The 17,540-nt window shown below is 40.1% G+C and overlaps 3 protein-coding genes and 1 long non-coding RNA gene across 10 annotated transcripts; 2 read left to right on the forward strand and 2 right to left on the reverse strand.

Moving 5' to 3' along the window:
• Positions 1-1,019: 1,019 nt before the first annotated feature.
• LOC6504124 lies at positions 1,020-2,509 on the forward strand. Its single transcript, XM_001964198.4, has one exon. The coding sequence runs from the start codon at positions 1,207-1,209 to the stop codon at positions 2,389-2,391; it is 1,185 nt and encodes a 394-aa protein (XP_001964234.2). The 5' UTR covers positions 1,020-1,206; the 3' UTR covers positions 2,392-2,509.
• A 250-nt stretch (positions 2,510-2,759) lies between these two features.
• On the reverse strand, positions 2,760-4,364 carry LOC6503511 (glycine-rich cell wall structural protein 1.0). Its single transcript, XM_001964199.4, has 2 exons — positions 4,118-4,364; positions 2,760-3,589 (listed from the first exon to the last, which is right to left on the reverse strand). Exons 1-2 carry the CDS (start codon positions 4,121-4,123, stop codon positions 2,993-2,995), a joined length of 603 nt encoding a protein of 200 aa, XP_001964235.1. The 5' UTR covers positions 4,124-4,364; the 3' UTR covers positions 2,760-2,992.
• Positions 4,365-5,597: 1,233 nt separating this feature from the next.
• On the forward strand, positions 5,598-6,107 carry LOC116655280. Its single transcript, XR_004310414.2, has 2 exons — positions 5,598-5,695; positions 5,765-6,107. It is a non-coding gene; the product is annotated as an uncharacterized LOC116655280 (long non-coding RNA).
• Positions 6,108-8,180: 2,073 nt separating this feature from the next.
• On the reverse strand, positions 8,181-15,241 carry LOC6503510 (DNA-binding protein Ewg). 7 transcript variants are annotated; one of them, XM_014905472.3, is made up of 8 exons: positions 14,170-15,001; positions 13,891-14,100; positions 13,066-13,581; positions 11,613-11,738; positions 10,802-10,937; positions 10,614-10,732; positions 8,844-8,870; positions 8,612-8,715 (listed from the first exon to the last, which is right to left on the reverse strand). In XM_014905472.3, the coding sequence occupies exons 1-7, from the start codon at positions 14,857-14,859 to the stop codon at positions 8,865-8,867; spliced, it is 1,803 nt and encodes a 600-aa protein (XP_014760958.1). In that variant the 5' UTR covers positions 14,860-15,001; the 3' UTR covers positions 8,612-8,715; positions 8,844-8,864. The 7 variants fall into 7 exon arrangements, 5 of the variants coding, with proteins under 5 accessions (XP_001964236.2, XP_014760958.1, XP_014760957.1 ...); XM_001964200.4 differs by lacking the exon at positions 8,844-8,870 and having other exon boundaries at positions 8,181-8,715; positions 14,170-15,241; XM_014905471.3 differs by lacking the exons at positions 8,612-8,715; positions 8,844-8,870 and adding an exon at positions 8,937-9,445.
• Between the last annotated feature and the right edge of the window lie 2,299 nt (positions 15,242-17,540).

Below are 17,540 nucleotides of genomic sequence, written 5' to 3' on the forward strand. Positions count from 1 at the left end.
GCCGAAGAGCCAAAGAGCCACAGAGCCAAGGAGCTCTCCCCCATGATTTCGATTTCTTTACCCGCCAAGGTCATTCGCAGAAATAGAAAGCTCCCCTTTCAAAATAATCCAAAAAACAAATAAAGCAAAAAGTTCTGAAGATGATCTATGGCCCCAATCAGGGATTACAAATAGCTTGGGGTTTTCATGGCAAATTATAAAACGCAGAGGTTAAAAAAAATTAAATAAAATATATATATATTTAAAAAGAAAAGATGAGATAGATCAGATACTATCATACTATCATTCTATTATACTATCATACTATCATACTATCATACTATCATACTATCATACTATCATACTATCATACTATCATACTATCATACTATCATACTATCATACTATCATACTATCACACTATCATACTATCATACTATCATACTATCATACTATCATACTATCATACTATCATACTATCATACTATCATACTATCATACTATCATACTATCATACTATCACACTATCATACTATCATACTATCATACTATCATACTATCATACTATCATACTATCATACTATCATACTATCATACTATCATACTATCATACTATCATACTATCATACTATCATACTATCATACTATCATACTATCATACTATCATACTTTCGTACTATCATACTATCATACTATCATACTATCATACTATCATACTATCACACTATCATACTATCATACTATCATACTATCATACTATCATACTATCATACTATCATACTTTCGTACTATCATACTATCATACTATCATACTATCATACTATCATACTATCATACTATCATACTATCATACTATCATACTATCATACTATCATACTATCATACTATCATACTATCATACTTTCGTACTATCATACTATCATACTATCATACTATCATACTATCATACTATCATACTATCATACTATCATACTTTCGTACTATACCACATCTAGTAGGTTTTGAAGTATATTTCATATGGAAAAGTCAATGAGACTCAGTTAGTCAGCCCCTTCGTCAATTAAAATCTTGCAATCCTGGGAAACGGAACTACTGGACACATTCTCAACAAAAAAAACAAAAAATACAGCAACGGTTCTCGCCTTGTCATTCGCTCCGGAGGACTGGACTATATATATTTTTTTGATTTTGATTTAAATCGGGGAATATCAGAAACGTTCGTAACCTATGTCCCGGAGCGGCGACCGAGACGGGCACACTCGGGACAACACGAACCTGGCAGGGAGCGGCGACAGCATGGGTTCGATGGGCAGCCGTCAGTTGACGCCGGCCCAGATGCACAGCTACCAGGAGACCACCGGGCTATCCGTCGAACAGTTGGAACAGTTGAACACCCGTTTCCGGGCACTGGATCGCCACCAGCGTGGCTATCTAACTCCGACGGATCTATTGCGTATTCCGCAATTGGTCCAGAATCCATTACATCGACAGATCGTTGATGGTTTCTTCCCCACCTGCGATCCCAGTGCCCGGCTGACGTTCGCCCAGTTCGTGGAGACGTGCGCCACGTTCATGGTGCCACAATATGGCGGCAATGGCGCCCCCTGTCGCAATACCCGGGCCCAGAAGCTGCGGCTCCTCTCCAAGATGTTCGACACGCGACGCATTGGCCGGATCCGACGTGACGACTTTCGCTTCATAATGCGATGTCTCTTGACTCCCGACACAGAAGAACCACAGTCCGAGCAGGACAAACCGAAGGAAGATCAAAAGGATACTAGTAATCCGAAGGATACAATGGCTCCTAAGAGTCAGGAGGATACAAAAAGTCTACAAGACCCTGGGAGTTCACAGGAAACTAAGGATCTGGAAGAAGAATCTGAGAGTCTTGAAGAAACCAATAGCCCTCCAGAAACAAAGACTCTACAGGATACAAAGACGAAAAAGGATACAAAAACCAAAGTGGCCAAGAAGCTGCAGTACACCAAGACGCAAAAGGGACTGAAGAGCCAAAAGGATCCTATAAAGCCCCCGGAGGACAGGCCCAAGCCGGTGCCCCTCTCCAAGGAACAAATCGCCGACGCCGAGCTGGAGGCCGAGTTCACGCTCCTGGAGCACCAGGCCTTCGGCTCACTGACCTGCGAGGAGGTGTCCTACGAGGAGTTTGAGGAGCGTCTCGGCAGCGCCAATATCGATGGGCGTCTCTCGATCGCCAAGTGGCTCATGGAGGACGCTGATGATCTGTTGGGCGCCAGATTTCGGCGTTACGGCATTGCCAACAGCAACAATGATGCTAACGGGACTACGCCAGGGACTATACTGCCGGGTAATGCCGCCAACAACAATAACACCAAAAAGGATGAGTCGATTTTTCAATTTTTCTTCTCGCTGCTGGACGTTTTGTATCAATAATTGTGAAAATAATTATCGGAACGAGTATACTGCCGCTTTTTCGATCTTTTGTATGCACTTTTGTCTGAAAAATTGTACAAAATTCGAACAAAAAATATAATCCAAATTCACAAAATCATATTAATATTAATTTCTAAAAAAAAAGAAATAATTGCATACTTTAGGGGGCTCTATTTCGAACAGGGAATACTTTTAGGGGAACTTTTTAAGTTTCTTCGAAAGAATATAAAAATAAAATACTACAATTTAAATTCAAAATTGTATAAAATTACAAAATAAGTAATTCTTAGTCTACTTAAATTTTTAATCTAAAAACTCCCCAAAAAAATCAATTAAAAACATAATATATTAACAATTTAGGATACATTTATTGTCTCGGCCGCCTTTAGCGAAAAATAAAAAATATAAAATCGTACAAAATATGTGCCTGGAAAATGTTAAAATTTAATTAAAATTAAAATTAATTTACCAGGCAGGCGATTTTTGTAAAATTCTGTAACAGTTCTTGGGGGCTGAGTAACAAAAAACAAGCAAAAAAAAAACATCTTTCGATTATGTACAGTATTTACAAGTTTTTGTTTTCGTATTTTCTCTCAGTGGCTTAGGCCCAGCCACCGGCCGGCTGCCAGCCACCGCCGCCACCTCCGCCGCCGGAGGACCAGCCGCCGCCGCCGCCACCGCCATGTCCACCGCCGGAACTGAGCTTGATGATCTTGATGACCTTGGTGCCGCCGCCTCCATGGCCTCCACCTCCGCCGCCGCCGGACCAGCCACCGCCTCCACCGCCGCCGGAAGACCAGCCGCCGCCGCCGCCTCCTCCATGACCACCTCCTCCTCCTCCGCCGCCCAGGCTGATGATCTTGATGAGCTTGACGTCTCCACCACCGCCGCCGCCGCCATGTCCTCCTCCACCACCGCCAGAGGACCAGCCACCGCCGCCTCCTCCACCGCCCGACCAGCCACCGCCTCCTCCTCCTCCTGACGACCAGCCTCCACCGCCTCCACCTCCTCCGCTTTCCGTAATCACTTTAATGATCTGGACATCGCCACCGCCGCCTCCACCATGACCGCCACCGCCGCCTGAGGACCAGCCACCGCCTCCTCCTCCTCCGCCGCCAGAAGACCAGCCACCGCCGCCACCTGGCTTCGGTTTGGCCGACACACTGGCCACTCCAATAATCAAAAGGCACACAAAGGCCTGGAAAAAAAAAATAAAAAATATTAAAAATTGTATGCTGAAAATATTATTTAATTTTAAAATATAAAAGAGCTATGATTTATTGAGATGATCCTTATTTTTTAGATCCTTTGTTTTCTTTTTAGGCTGGACCATTTTTTCAAAAAATAAAAACCAAACAAAGTAAAGACTTGTGAGGAGTTATAAGGGATATAATGGACGGATTATATTGATTCCAACTTTAAAATATCATCCAGAAAACATGAAGAAAGCCAGGTGGAAAGTTACAGCCAGATATCTTCAAAACCGAGGGATTATTTCAAAGGAATACCAATTTGGCGGACAAACGGACACACGGACAAGGCTATATCCATTTAAAAAGTGATTCTGAAAACTCCACAACCGGCACTTTTTTAAAAACCAAACACTCTAACCACTCTAGTAATTTTTTATAAAAAAAATATCACTTTTTTAAGATCACTTAAAAAAAAAATGAATAGCACCACATGGCGTATACGTAATATTTTATGATTATTATCCTTGCCGTACTTTCATGTCTTGGAACGCTGGGCTTGGTTTAAATTGTTGAGTGCGCTCTGGGAACGCGGCGAATCCACAACTGACATGACACCGCTGCCAGGCCGGGCTTATATACGAAAAGATGCCGCCAAGTTGCAAGCTGGCTGGCGATGGTTGCAGGTTGCAAGTTGCAGTCTTCAGGCGGTGCACAGCATATACGATTAACCGGAAAAGCGCAGCAGCCGAAGTGCAGGCAGAAAAGCAAAAGGAAAAGCCATTTTCCAAGCTACACTGAGAGGAATATAAAGATAAAATAATAAAGAAATGGGAAATTAATTAGAGTTTCTAAGAAAAATAAAAATAAAAACCAAAGATTGAAAATTAATAAAAAAATTAATATTTTTTTTAAATTTCTTACCAATTTCTTTGAGTGTAGACTGGGATGTTGCAGCAATGTGGGCCAAATGCTGCCGCATCATCGTTGCCATTAGTCCAGGGAGGGGGAGGCGCCTTCAGGGATTGGAAATGGGACCTAAAGTTGCAACTTGAATTTGGATTCGGATTCGGATTGAGTTTTTGGGATTCACTTTCTGGTCGGGTGGCAGCCGGGTGGCAGGAAGGCGAAAGCTGCCTCAACTCATAACTGAAAATGCATTCGTTTGTCGCATTTGGCCAAAAAGTTTTGTTTGTATAGCGCATCCCATAGATGCTGCACCTTTCCCATTGCATAATCCACAAGCAACATCAGCAAGAGCAACACAAGCAACATCAGGCCAACTTGCAACTTGTGGCGTTGGCCATTATTTGATTTGCATCTGGCTGGATCTCGCCCGTAATGGTAATTTGCCCCAAAACGATGACAAAGCCCATTGGATTAAGCTGGCCAACTTTAGCCTCCTGGCCATCGTCCGTCCGTCCAGTCATCCAGTCCACCAATCCATCATTTCGGGCGTGACGATGTCGAATTGGCTTTTCTCAAAAAAACCAAAAAAGCAAAAAACAACCACAAAATCACCACAAAATATGACCAAAATCTCACGATTAGTCACAATATTTTTGGTTTAGTTTCGAAAGAAAAGAAAAGGAAAGGAAAGGAAAAGGGGGTACTGCCATATGGTAATTGCCGGATAAAATGGTATAGTGCCTATAAACAAGAAATAAATTAAAGTTGATCTTCCTTGTATAAAAATCTGTTGGAAGGCTTCGAAAGATATATACTCTTTTTAACAAAATTCAATAAAATATCTCATATATCAGCTCTATAGAAACTATAGGATATAGTCCACCGATCTTGATAGTGCCATCATATATCCTAAAACCCTTCAAAAGAAACCTGTATACCAAAATTCAAGTATCTATCTTTTAAATTAAAGAAATAGTTCAAGTTTAAGCAAATTGGCGGACAAACGGACACACGGACAAGGCTGAAAAATGGTCTTTTTAATAAAAATTATCCCCTTTCTGGCCAACTAATCCCCAAAACCATAATACCCTACCTCTGATACAAAACTCTCATCCATAAATCATACATTTAATTGTCAAAGACTTGAAAAGGTTCGACTTTTCATTTAACTACAAAAATATTAGGAAATGATTTATAAGCGATGGGTTGGTGTCTTTGATAGTTTTTGAAAAAAATTTCCCAAGACCTTCTCCTTCTCACATAATCCCAATCAGGCTGGAAAGAAAAAGGTGATCGCAATGCGTAATGGATGGCATAACTTTTTTGTAAGTTGTCTTCGAGACATAAACAGTAGTCTGGACTCCCGTGGAAAGCAATTAATATGCACCCATGGGGGCAAGACCGTAGTTGCGACGCCTCCTTGCCTCATTACACTGCCATTGAGGGCGTGTATCGCGCTATTTTAGTGGGCGTGGCGTCGGCACTTCACTAATTGCTGATGGATATGTAAAATGCAAAATGCAATATGGAAAAATCAGAAAATGCAAATGGAGATGCGGTCGTTGTCGAGGAAAGTGCAATATGAACGGCACAATAAATTTCACATCTCTTACACAATTTCTTCTATTTTTTTTTTATATTTTTTCCCCTTTTTTAGTTGTAAGTTAAGGATGGTGCAGGTAACACGACAAAGTCAACAAACTAAACAAACTGCCGACAATTGCACTCTCCCAGACGCAATACTTGTTGCAGGTTGCAAGTTGCCGGCGAGTTGGTGGCAACAACACACGCATCATCACTTGGGGGCTGGCTGTGGCATCTCCTCGGCGAATAATTCAAATTCGAAAAACGTTCAAGATGCAAGATCTCAACAAATGACCTGTCAATGGCCCAAAGAGCAACATAGTGGCTGGCACACTTTCAAAAAATAAATTCCAAAATGAGTTATGTTTGGAAGTAATTGAAATTTTTGTAAAAAAAAGGTATTTTTGAAAACAAGTTTGGCGGGAAACTATTTTTAACTGCCTCAGTTGTGTTAATATGATATTAATAGAATGGATATTAATAATAATTAGACTTTTCAATTCTCATCTAAGCAGGGCTTGCAGGAAAAGCCAAGAAACAAACCTATTTTTCTAGCGTTATTAACACTGGGTTTGGTTCTTGGCTTTGCTCAAAGAACTAAACCAGTTGGGAATTTTAACTAGAACTAAAAAAAAAGCAATCAAGTGCTCGGTTTGATTGTTTTTTGTATTAAAGGATTACATTTTTAAAAGAAAAAAGTTTATAAATATTGATTCTAAAGCAATCGATGTATTCTTATCAAGTTTTTACCGTATATTAATTAAAAACAAGATTATTTTTCATAGTTTTAAAATTTGAAAAAAAAAAATACATTAAGGGACTTTTTACACTTTAGAATTAAGAAGTTTTTTATTGAATTTAATTGAAAATGTATCGTGAGGTAAATAGGGAATAGAATCTTTCTTTAAGCTATAAGGTAGAAGGTGTATACGTAAATATATACATAGGAAAGTATATAAAATAAAAATTATAAATAAACAAAAATAGTTTAAAATACCAAAATAAAATAAAAGATAACGTTTGATATCAAATATTATCTCAATATTTAAAGAAAGATCTCCCGGATCAAAAATAAAGCCATTAAACCAAATCAGAGAATATAAACCTCCACTGTGCCAGCCAAAAATATAAAAAAAATTCGATGGTTAAGTCAACAAGAAACTTGCCACTTGCAACGGGCAACTTGCAACATGCAACTAGCAAATGGCAACGAGGAAGCACAACAACTGCGACCTATGGGCCGCCAAAAAAAAAAAAGGCTGGAGGAGAGGGCAGTGTCAGCTGTGGCAGTGGCAGCAGATGCATCTCCAGTTGCACAGAGTCGAAGTCCCCCCCAGAGTCTCCACACTCCACACTCGGTTAGTGCCACATAGTGTGGTTTGTAGTGTAGTGGAGCAGCGGGTCAACGTATCGGCTTTGGCTTTCATTTAAATTACAATGGGAAGGCCTCCGGAATGGGAATGGGTATGGGAATGGGGAAAACGTGTTTCCCGCCACGCTGCCACGCTGCCACTATGAACTTATGATACTTTTGGTGTGTGTCTGTAATTTTCGTATCGAAGCTGCAGTTTAGACAGATCGGCATCGGCATTGGCGGCTCTCACCTTCCCACCGATTGTTTCCGGATTGTTGCATCATCCGGCGTCACCAGGCTTCCTGCTTCGATGGGCCACCAAAAAAAATCCAAAAGAAAAAAAATATTAAAAGCCACATCCTTCCTTAAAAACAATACTTTGATTTTTTTTTTTACATACACTTTTCGATTTATTCGATAATTATGCATAGGTTCGTTATCGTAATCGTTATCGTTAGTAATTAGATAATTTAATTAAATTTAAAGTGATGCTCTCTGTTTACATTGCAATGGAGGCTAGGGGGTGGCCTCAGTTGTCCTAATTTGTATATATATATTTTTTAAACTCCTTAATTGTTTTTTTTTTTGCTCATTTGGTTAATTATTGCAAACATTAGAGTATATTTAGTGTATATACTGTATATTATATTTATATTATTTATATATAAGAGCTGTACGTACAAGTAACGCTTATAATGCTTAGACATAGGCATATGTATAGTACGATATTTTTAATAGCTATTGAGTAGCCAGCCCACAATTGAACTATTTATATAGCCAATAAAAACTCAATCAATTTAAAAAAAAAAATACACACACGCATACACACTTATTAAGATGAAAAAAAAAAAATAGATAACTATATTGGAGGTTTTTTAAAGTTTAAGTTTAATTTTCTACGCGAAGACTAGACTGGGTTGATTCAGATTTTTTACAGAAATTCGCTCTCGTGACTAGAACTTTTTACGGATGACTAGATCCAGGAGGTGATCCAGGATGGTGGATGGTTAGAGTGTGAGCCTAGCCTGGAGAGCAGCCGCCATGTCACTCGCTCAATCCCGGCGAGATCATGGCGTCGATGGGCTCGAGCTATTGCTCCATTATAATTGTATCCTCGGTCTTAACGTTGCCGGAGTTGATGGCCTCCATGGCCTTGCTGAGGAGTGTGGCATCCTTGAGACTGACGACCTGGACCAGTTGGGGTTCCTGGCCGGGGCCGCCTTGGATCATCATTTGGTGCATGCCGGGCGAGACGGTAATAGTTTCCAGTTGGTCGCCATTCTCCACCTTTTGAAAGGGAAAAAATTAAAATATTATTATTAATAGACTCTCTTAATTTCTCTTTAAAAAATATATATATAATATATCCTTGAAAACCAGTGCTTGTTGATGGAAAAAAAATCAAGCATACTTACAGAAAATCAGCTTAAATAAAATCATATCTATAAATAAAAAGGGAAATTATTAAAAATATATTTCAACTCTATGGAATAAAGAACAAATTAAAATAAAATCACAACAACAAAGGATTTATTCAATAAAATTTGTTGGCTTTTTGCACTTCTTTACAACATATTTTTTTTTAAGGGGGGGAGGATATAAAAAAAAATTTGGTCTAAAACTTAAAATGATTTTCAATAATATACATATCAAATAAAACATTTAAACACAATAATAATAATAATAATAATAATAATAGTAATAGTAATAGTAATAGTAATTAAAAATGAATTCAATAAAACACAATAGCATAATAGTAATAGATCAACATAAACTGAAATATGCACTCCACGATGGTATATAGGATATATACATCTAGTTATCTAGTTATATATGATATATAGTTATTAGCTCCTGTTCCTTAAGACATTTTTAATGCCATTTGACTAATTTGTTTGTTTGTTTTTTTTTTGGGAGGGGGTTTCAAATTCACTTTCACTTTCGCTCTAAACTCTAAGTGGCTTCTCCTCGATGGTCCCTGTGTGTCTGTGTGTGTGTTTCTTGACTACTTAACAAGCTAAAAATAATAATAATAATAATAATAGTAATAGTATAACTATCCCAATAAAGTTTCAACTTAAGACAACAACTACTACGGTTAATATTTGGTTTGGTGTGTTTCTAAGCAAGATTATGTGCACTTTCATTCCATCTTATGGCTAACCACCTAATCCTACTTTAAATCCTTTTTTAAAATCTAAATTTTAACATTTAGATTATTATTTGAAATTTAGAAAAATTTAATTCATAATTCTTTTTGTTGTTGTAGCTCTAGGAACATGATGAACTTTTTCATTTAGTTTTGATTTTTGGTTTCAATTATCAACAATTATTGGTTTCGATTTGGTTTCTTCCCTAAATTCTCACTTTCTTCTAATCTTTCTTCTAATTATTCCACTTTCTTTTTCTTTTCTTATTTTTTTTTTTTTTGGCATTCACAATTGGTGTTTCTCTAAGTTTAATTATTTAATTTTTAAATGGCAAGTGCATTTTTATTGTTTTTTGTGCAAAAGCCGTTTTTTTCTGACTAGATTCGAGATGGGCTTGGATTTATGGAGGATCTACTCCAGGTGCTCCAGTTTGATGGTCTTGGCTGGCAGCTGCAAGTGAAAGTTCGTCAAACTGGCACTGTCCACACACCTAATCGCCGACGAGGAGCAGGAGGAGGCCGAGGACGAGGTGGTTGTCACCTCCATGGACTTTGTACTTTTCGTTTTCAGAGAACTGCTACTGCCACCGCCTCCTGCCCCCGGCTTTCTACGCCTCTGACCCAAGGCTACCTCGCCTGGTAAATTCCCTCCCCTTCTGGTGGACCTGGTACTGGCAGCCACCTGACCCATTGCCGGCCCAGCCAGGACAATGGGCAGCGGCATCTTAATGCTATTATTGTTATTCGCTAGCGCACTATTGTTGTTATTCTGGAAGCTACTCCCACTACTGTTGCCGACGTTGACACTGGCTGCCGCCGCGGAGGTGGTGCTGGTGGTGGTGGCCGCTAGGTAGTATCTGCCCCCGGGCGCCGCCTGCAAGGTGGCCGGCTGACCCACCAATGTTGCACCGCCACCACGCCGACCCACCGCCGTTCCTGCACTAATCAGCGAGTAACACTGGACGCCCGCAAAGTTGGCGCCTCCGCCGGTGGTGGTGGTGGTGTTGGATGAACTACGTGTGGCACTTGTATCTACCTGCATGGGCGCCAGGCACACGGTGCCGTCGCTATTCGTTATCTGCTGCATGTTCGCCATCACGGACTGGTACATGGACACTGGCACCGAGATCACATTGCTCACCGACACGGGATAGCCTGAAAGAGTGATTTGAAGAGTTAATTTCCAATCTTTAAGGAGAAGTTATTTGTATTTTGGATGCTCACCCTGACCATCCTCGGTGGTGATGAATATTTGGCCATCTTGCGTCTCGGTGAGGTCCACGGTCATGTTCTCGTGGCCATTGACGTCGGTGAGACTCTGTACTGTCTGGATGGTGGCGCCGCCCTCGCCTTGATGGAGCTGTGAAGGAAGGGGATTTGGATATTAGATTGGAAATTTAAGGGAGTATGGTATGTGATACCCGGTACTCCTAACTCTAGCTAAGTTTTAGATATTTCTATTATTTTAAATAGGTCTTGAAGAGAAACCCTTTACTTTCCAATAAAAAACCTTCTATATAGATCTCTGACAAGTACCGGGTATTAATATTAATATTACTTTTGAATTAGAAGTTTAAGGAGGATAGTATGTGATACCTGGTACTTATTTTTAGTATTTTTGGGAAGGGTTTAAATTATTTCTATTATTTTAAATACTTTCTAATGGGAAATAGTCTAGAAACCCCTTCTATATAGTTCTCTGAAGAGTAACGGGTATAAATATTAGAGATAGAATGGAAAGGATTGGATTTAAAAAGTATTAGGAGGATGGTATATAATATCCGGTACTCATAACTCATATTTTTAGTAAAGGTATATAGTATTTCTATTACTTTAAATACATCTTGGATAGATCTCTTAAGAGTACCGGGTATAAATATTAAATATAATTTATTTAAAAGCATTAGGAAGATAGTATGTGATGCCCGGTACTTTAAACTCAACTCCATTTATAATATAAACTTTCTAGACACCCTCTATATGTAAATGCCCCCTAGAAGTACCTGGTATAAATATTACATCAAGAAAGACTCACCGTTGCCACGCCCTGAACCTGAGCTGTGGTTCCATCCGGCAGGGTAATGATGGGATTATTGGGATCCACCTGGATCAGGGACACAGTGCCATCGGCATTCTGCGAGAGAACCGTCTGGGTGGTATACTGTTTTAAAAAACAAACAAAAACTAGTTAGTAACTCCATCAAAACTATTACTATTTCAACAAATATTTCAAAATAAAATTTAATAAAATATAAAAAATAATTATAAACAAAATGCAAAAAAAACAAGCCATGTTAAGTCAAAAAAAAAGAGAATGATTTGTGTTTTTTGTGGGTAGTAGAGGGTCGGTTGTTGTATTTACATGTGCGGGTAATAGTGTGTTTGTTCGATTGTGTGTGTTGGGATGCAAATAATGACGAAAATAACCAATAACTCGATGATGTGCAAACGCATTCGCACAAAACCCATTCGCTGCAAAAGAAAGACAAACAAACAAAACAAAAAATAATCATATCAAATTAGGTATTCAAACAATAAAAAAAATTAACAAAAAAGACCATCATCGTCCTTGTTGGTAGCAGAACTCAAAGTGGTAGCAACAATATCCAAAATAATCACACCAACTAAGGGCTGAGCCAAAGAAAAAGTGGGAAAAAGAAAAAATTTGGTGATTTTTGGAAGCAGTTGGGAGTTGTTGAGAGTTTTCTGGCCTGGTTTTTATAAAGTTTTCTGGTTCTACTCCTTTGAGTCACTATCCATTAAGATCCATTAAGACTTAATACAAGTTTCATACAAAACTATTGAAATAGAGGCTTTTTTCAAAATTTTGAGGTTATCTTTTTTTAAGAGACATTTTGAGGTTATCTTTTTTTAAGAGACATTTTAAGGTTATCTTTCTTTAAGAGACTCGTATTTTTATGCAAGTTTAAGGCTTTGGATTAAGGTTGTGATCTATACTAAACAGAAATTGTCTCAAAACTAGTCGCTTTTTACAAATGATTTAAAAAAAAGGCTTTCTATTTGAAATTTTGAGGTTATCCTTTCTTAAAAGACATGTTGGAACATGTTTTGAGCCAGTTTCAGCTTTAGGTTTTAGGTTATGATCTATTCTGACTATTAATTGTCTCAAAACCAGTAGTTTCTCACAAAATGTTTTGAATTTCAGACTTTCTATTCGAAATTTTGAGGTTATCCTTCTCAAAGAGACATGTTGGAACATGTTCCACAGCTTCTTACAACATGATTAGGCCATTTTAGGCTTTTAATTTGGGGTTATGATGAAAACTAGGTATAAACTGTCTCTCAAAAAGAGTTTTGGAAGTGAAATACAATAAAGTAGAGCTATATCTTCTATCCTAACTGCTATATTCAGATTAAATTGCAACATTATTAATGAAAAAGCCATCTCAACCACTCCCCACTGCCTTCCAGGCTCGATTAGTGTAGATAAGTAGTGGAAGTAGACTTTTAGTCGGATTAGTACGAACATCAACGTCGCTCAGCGTTATGGGCTCGATGCAGACTTGGGCATTGGCGATCTGCTGGGCGGTGACCGTTTGGGCGGCATTCGACTGGGCGGCCGCTGCCGCCGCAGCAGCGGCACTTACGGCAGCTGCTGTTGTCGGGACCGCTGTCGCCGTGGCCGTGCCACTGGCGGTGGTCAGTTGGATGGTCTGCGGCTGTCCTCCGCTCACCGGCTGGATATGAACGGTGCTTGGCAGTCCCGTAGTCTGATGGTGTTGGCTCTGTTGCTGCTGATGCTGTTGCTGATGATGATGTTGCTGCTGCTGTTGGCTCTGTTGCTGCTGCTGTTGTTGCTGCTGCGGGGCTGGGGCCTGACAGATCTCGATCTTTGTGGAGGCGGGCAGCGTGGCCGTGGTGGTCACGTGCTGGTTATTGGTGCTCTGGATGATCGTGGGGGCTGGGGTGTTGCTCTGGGCCGTGTGCGTGGTGATCACTGTGCCGGCGCTGTTGATCTTAACGACGTTGACCTGTTGCGGTTGCTGTGTTTTTTGGGGAATATGATTCGGATTGTTGGATTGGATGGTTGGATTAGTAGATGGTATAATGCATTCCCAAATTCCAGATGCCAAATGCCAAATGCCAGATGCGTATTAGTGGTTTTTGAAATGGCAGTGAAATGTGTATTTAATCCCGAAACCCCATAGTCGCTTTCCAAAAAACAGACTATTCCTCGAAAGAGTACTTATTTTTAAGGACTTGGAACAAAGGATATTACAGATAGTCCTTATAAGTACTATTTCTTTTCAAAAAAAGAGAAAAGATAATCCCCACTCCTTATAGCAACTCACATTGCTGTTGCCCGTGGGTGGTGTCATGGTGGTCACCGTGTGTATAGTTGGTGGATTGGAGAGCTCCATGTCCTCGTCCTCATCGCCCGACTGCGAGATCAGGGCGTTCACCTTGTCCTCATCATCGGCGAACGTCGGCAGCAGATCCTCCCGTCCATGGTACTTGTAGCAGTTGATCACGATCTTCCTCAGGGCATGGGTCCAGCTGATCTGGTTTTCCCGGAAAGAGATTACAGAGAGATTACTACCAATACATCATAGCATATCTTAGATACCCACCTTCTGCTTGTCATCCTCGGACCTGGCATCCATCCGTACATTGGCCCAGGGCAGCTCCTTGGGCCACCATGGCGGTCGAGTGGACTCCCTGCCCCAGCCGGGCTTGCCCCTTCCAGTGGAATACTTGAGCATCAGCGGAATGAATGCCCGCAACTGGGCCTGGGTCATCTTCTCCACCGGAGTGGGTATACCATCAATTACCAGACCGGGCAACTCGAACAGCGAGGGATCGTCCTGGGGCGGTGGTGGCGCCTGCTGGGCCAGTGCATTGTCCAGCTCGTCCATCACAATGTTCTTCAGATTCCGCAGCACATCCTCCAGCGGCTTGGCCCCAAATACCTTGTAACTGGTGTTGGGTTTCCCCGGCGTGGCCACCAGCACCACCGCCTGCTTGCCCACCCGGCCCGTAAACTCGTAGATGATGCCTCTCAGCTTCCTCAACAAACGGTTCTGTTGCCTCTTCCGCACCGAGGGATTCGTTTCGAAGCAGTGTGGACGCTTTCGCTTCTTGGAACTGGCAATGGCGGCAGCGGCTGCCACGCCCACTGGCCCAGCGGCGGCCAGCTGATGGGCGACATCGTCGTTGACGGGCAGGGGGCCGAGATCGCCCTCATAGAGACTGCCATCGCTGCTGATGAGATCCTCATCGTCGTCCTCGGAGCCCAGGGACTGGATGTCCTCGTCGAGCATCTCGATTTTGTAGGTGGTGCCGTTGCTCTGGGAGCTGTTGCCGCCGCTCTGGACCTGGCCGCCGCCACCGCCGCTGGTGGTGATTGTGGTGACATTCAGGCCACTGCCGGAACTACTGCTACCGCCGGCATTGCCACCGCCGCCGGAGCCACCGCCGGAGGTTGTGGTCACCACCACATTGCCCGCCGAACTCCGCTGGCTACCCGCCGGCGCGACGACCAACCGATAGCTTGTGGTGGCCAGCTTGTCTGTGTTCCTGCTCCTCCTCCTCCTTGATCCTCCTCCTGGTCTTCTTCTCAACGGGCTCGCGATCCTTAAAGCTAATCCTTTCTGGCCACAATCCTGGGGCTTCTTATTCGCATGCGCAGTGTGATAAGCAGAGCTGTTAAGAGTTAAAAAATAAATCTATTTTAATTTTAAATTTTACATTTTTTTAATTTTAAATAGTTTTTTTTATTTCTAGGGTTTCTATCTCTGTTTTCTGTTTTTCTTTCCCGCTCTCTTCGGCCACTGATAGCGAACTAATTACAGCGTATGAGCTGGGTAGTCCAGACTTGCGCACTCGGGATACCCTTTACTCGAGAAGGTATATGGTATTATAGGTTATATGGTATTATATGATATATCAAAGATATGATAAGATATGCTAATGAAATGATATGATTTTGAATTAAATACTTGAGATATTATGGGATATACTAATATGATTCCTAATGATAAAAAAAAATATAATGAAGATAGATGATATAATATTATATTATATGATATATCTGAGATGTAATTTTATATTATGTAACTAAGTTATATCCTATTATCATATAATTATTGGATATAAGACATTATTGTAGTCTTTTTTAAAGAGTTATTTGAGTTTTATCAAAAGTTTTCAACAAAATAAACAAAAATCTTTAATAAATCCTCATAAATACTAAGTATTGGATGGTATTTTTATAGAAAAATACATCTATTCTTATATTTTTCAGTATTTTCTTTATAAAAAGCTTAAAATCCTAAGTAAATTTGATGTTTTAAGTTTGAAAACTTTAGAAATACAATAAACAGACCGAAATACATAATTTCTATGACTTTCAAAAGAATCTGCAGAGAATAAATATATTTTTTATACATTAGAATAGTTATAACTGAAAACTTTAGTATAAATGGTATATTTTCTGTTTCAACTAAACCACTTTCCTCTCAAAGACTCTCTTAAAGAATCTGTAGAAACAATATATTTTGTAGAAATAATGATCTACCAACCCAAGAACCAATACACCCCATCCCTTCCAACAAAGACTACAGGGTACTCTCCCAACCACACAGTTGTAGAACTTTGTTCGCTTATTTTCTTTTTGTTTTTTTTTTGTTTTCCAATTTTTTTCTTTATTGCTGATAAGCGGCAAGTGAATCAGGTCAAAAGCGCGCATGCGCAACAACGAGTGTTGTTTTTTTCTTTCTTTTTTTAGGCTTTAGACCAGGGGTGCCCAAGCACTGCTTATGACAGAGCAAATTCCAATACCTATGCACAAAAGCACAAATACATATGAGCGATAGTTTTTTTTTTTTTTTCTATCGTATCACTGAAAAAAATTTTTGTAACATTTTCAACAGAAAAAAAAAAAAAAATTTTTTTCGGATAATTGAGAATTAATTTTAGGATTATAATTATTTTCAATATGCTCAATTATTTTTCGAATTTTTTTTACTGCGCTTCCATATCGGCTTGTGACGCAGATACTTTAGCATAGCATTTAATAAAATGCCTTTCCAAATTAATTTTTTTGTTTCCGCTTATTATTATATTACATATAATACATTGCTGCTCGCAAAGAAAATTTTCGACAAAGAAAAAATGCATCGTTCCACAGTCAACCATTCTGTCCAAAACCACAACAAGAAGTGATTTTTTGCAGTGAAAAGTTTTCGGCAATCCAACAACAAAATGCCAGAAAAGTGTTGAAACTGTTTAAGTGTTATTAAACTACGAAAAATTGTTATTGTAATTTGCCTTGCCTATACTGGGAGCAGCACACGTATATGATTTTGCTCTACCCATATGACAGAGCAATCCAACAACAAAGGAGGAACGAGAGCAATGGGACTGGGCATCCCTGCTTTAGACTTTATATAAGACAGAAGTCGAATAACAATGCCCCATCTAGACTCTATATGTAACTCTTGTAACTCGAACGGTGTCAGATTAGCCGCTCAGGTCGCCGCCATATGTACGTAGCTCCAGTCTGGCTCCCTTGGCACCCAAAAAGGGGCGATCGGGGTGATATCGATGTGGGGCGATCGTAATGAAATACAAAACTTTTGGAGACAAAAAACGAAAATAAATAAAATAAAAATGCAAATATATGAGATATAAGATATGAGGTATATAGGGGTGATATATAGCCTGCGGGTGCAAGGTGAACAGAGAGCGACCGTATGTGGCACAGGTATCAGAAGAGCGACCCTGACACCACACGACAGAGATAGCAGTTATGTATATTCCCGTTACCTCTCAGGGGGTGTCTCTTTCTATTTTGATATTCAGGCTAAGGGATAAGGGCTAAGGGCTCTGCTTTCCACATAGACTGGTTTAGGGGGTGATTGGGTTTTAATTTTAAATATTTAAATATTTAGAAGATAATACCTAAGTGGGCTAGTTACCACATAAGCACATTACCCCCTCT

The sequence above is a fragment of the Drosophila ananassae genome, chromosome XL, assembly GCF_017639315.1.
Source record: "Drosophila ananassae strain 14024-0371.13 chromosome XL, ASM1763931v2, whole genome shotgun sequence".
Lineage (NCBI taxonomy): Eukaryota > Metazoa > Arthropoda > Insecta > Diptera > Drosophilidae > Drosophila > Drosophila ananassae.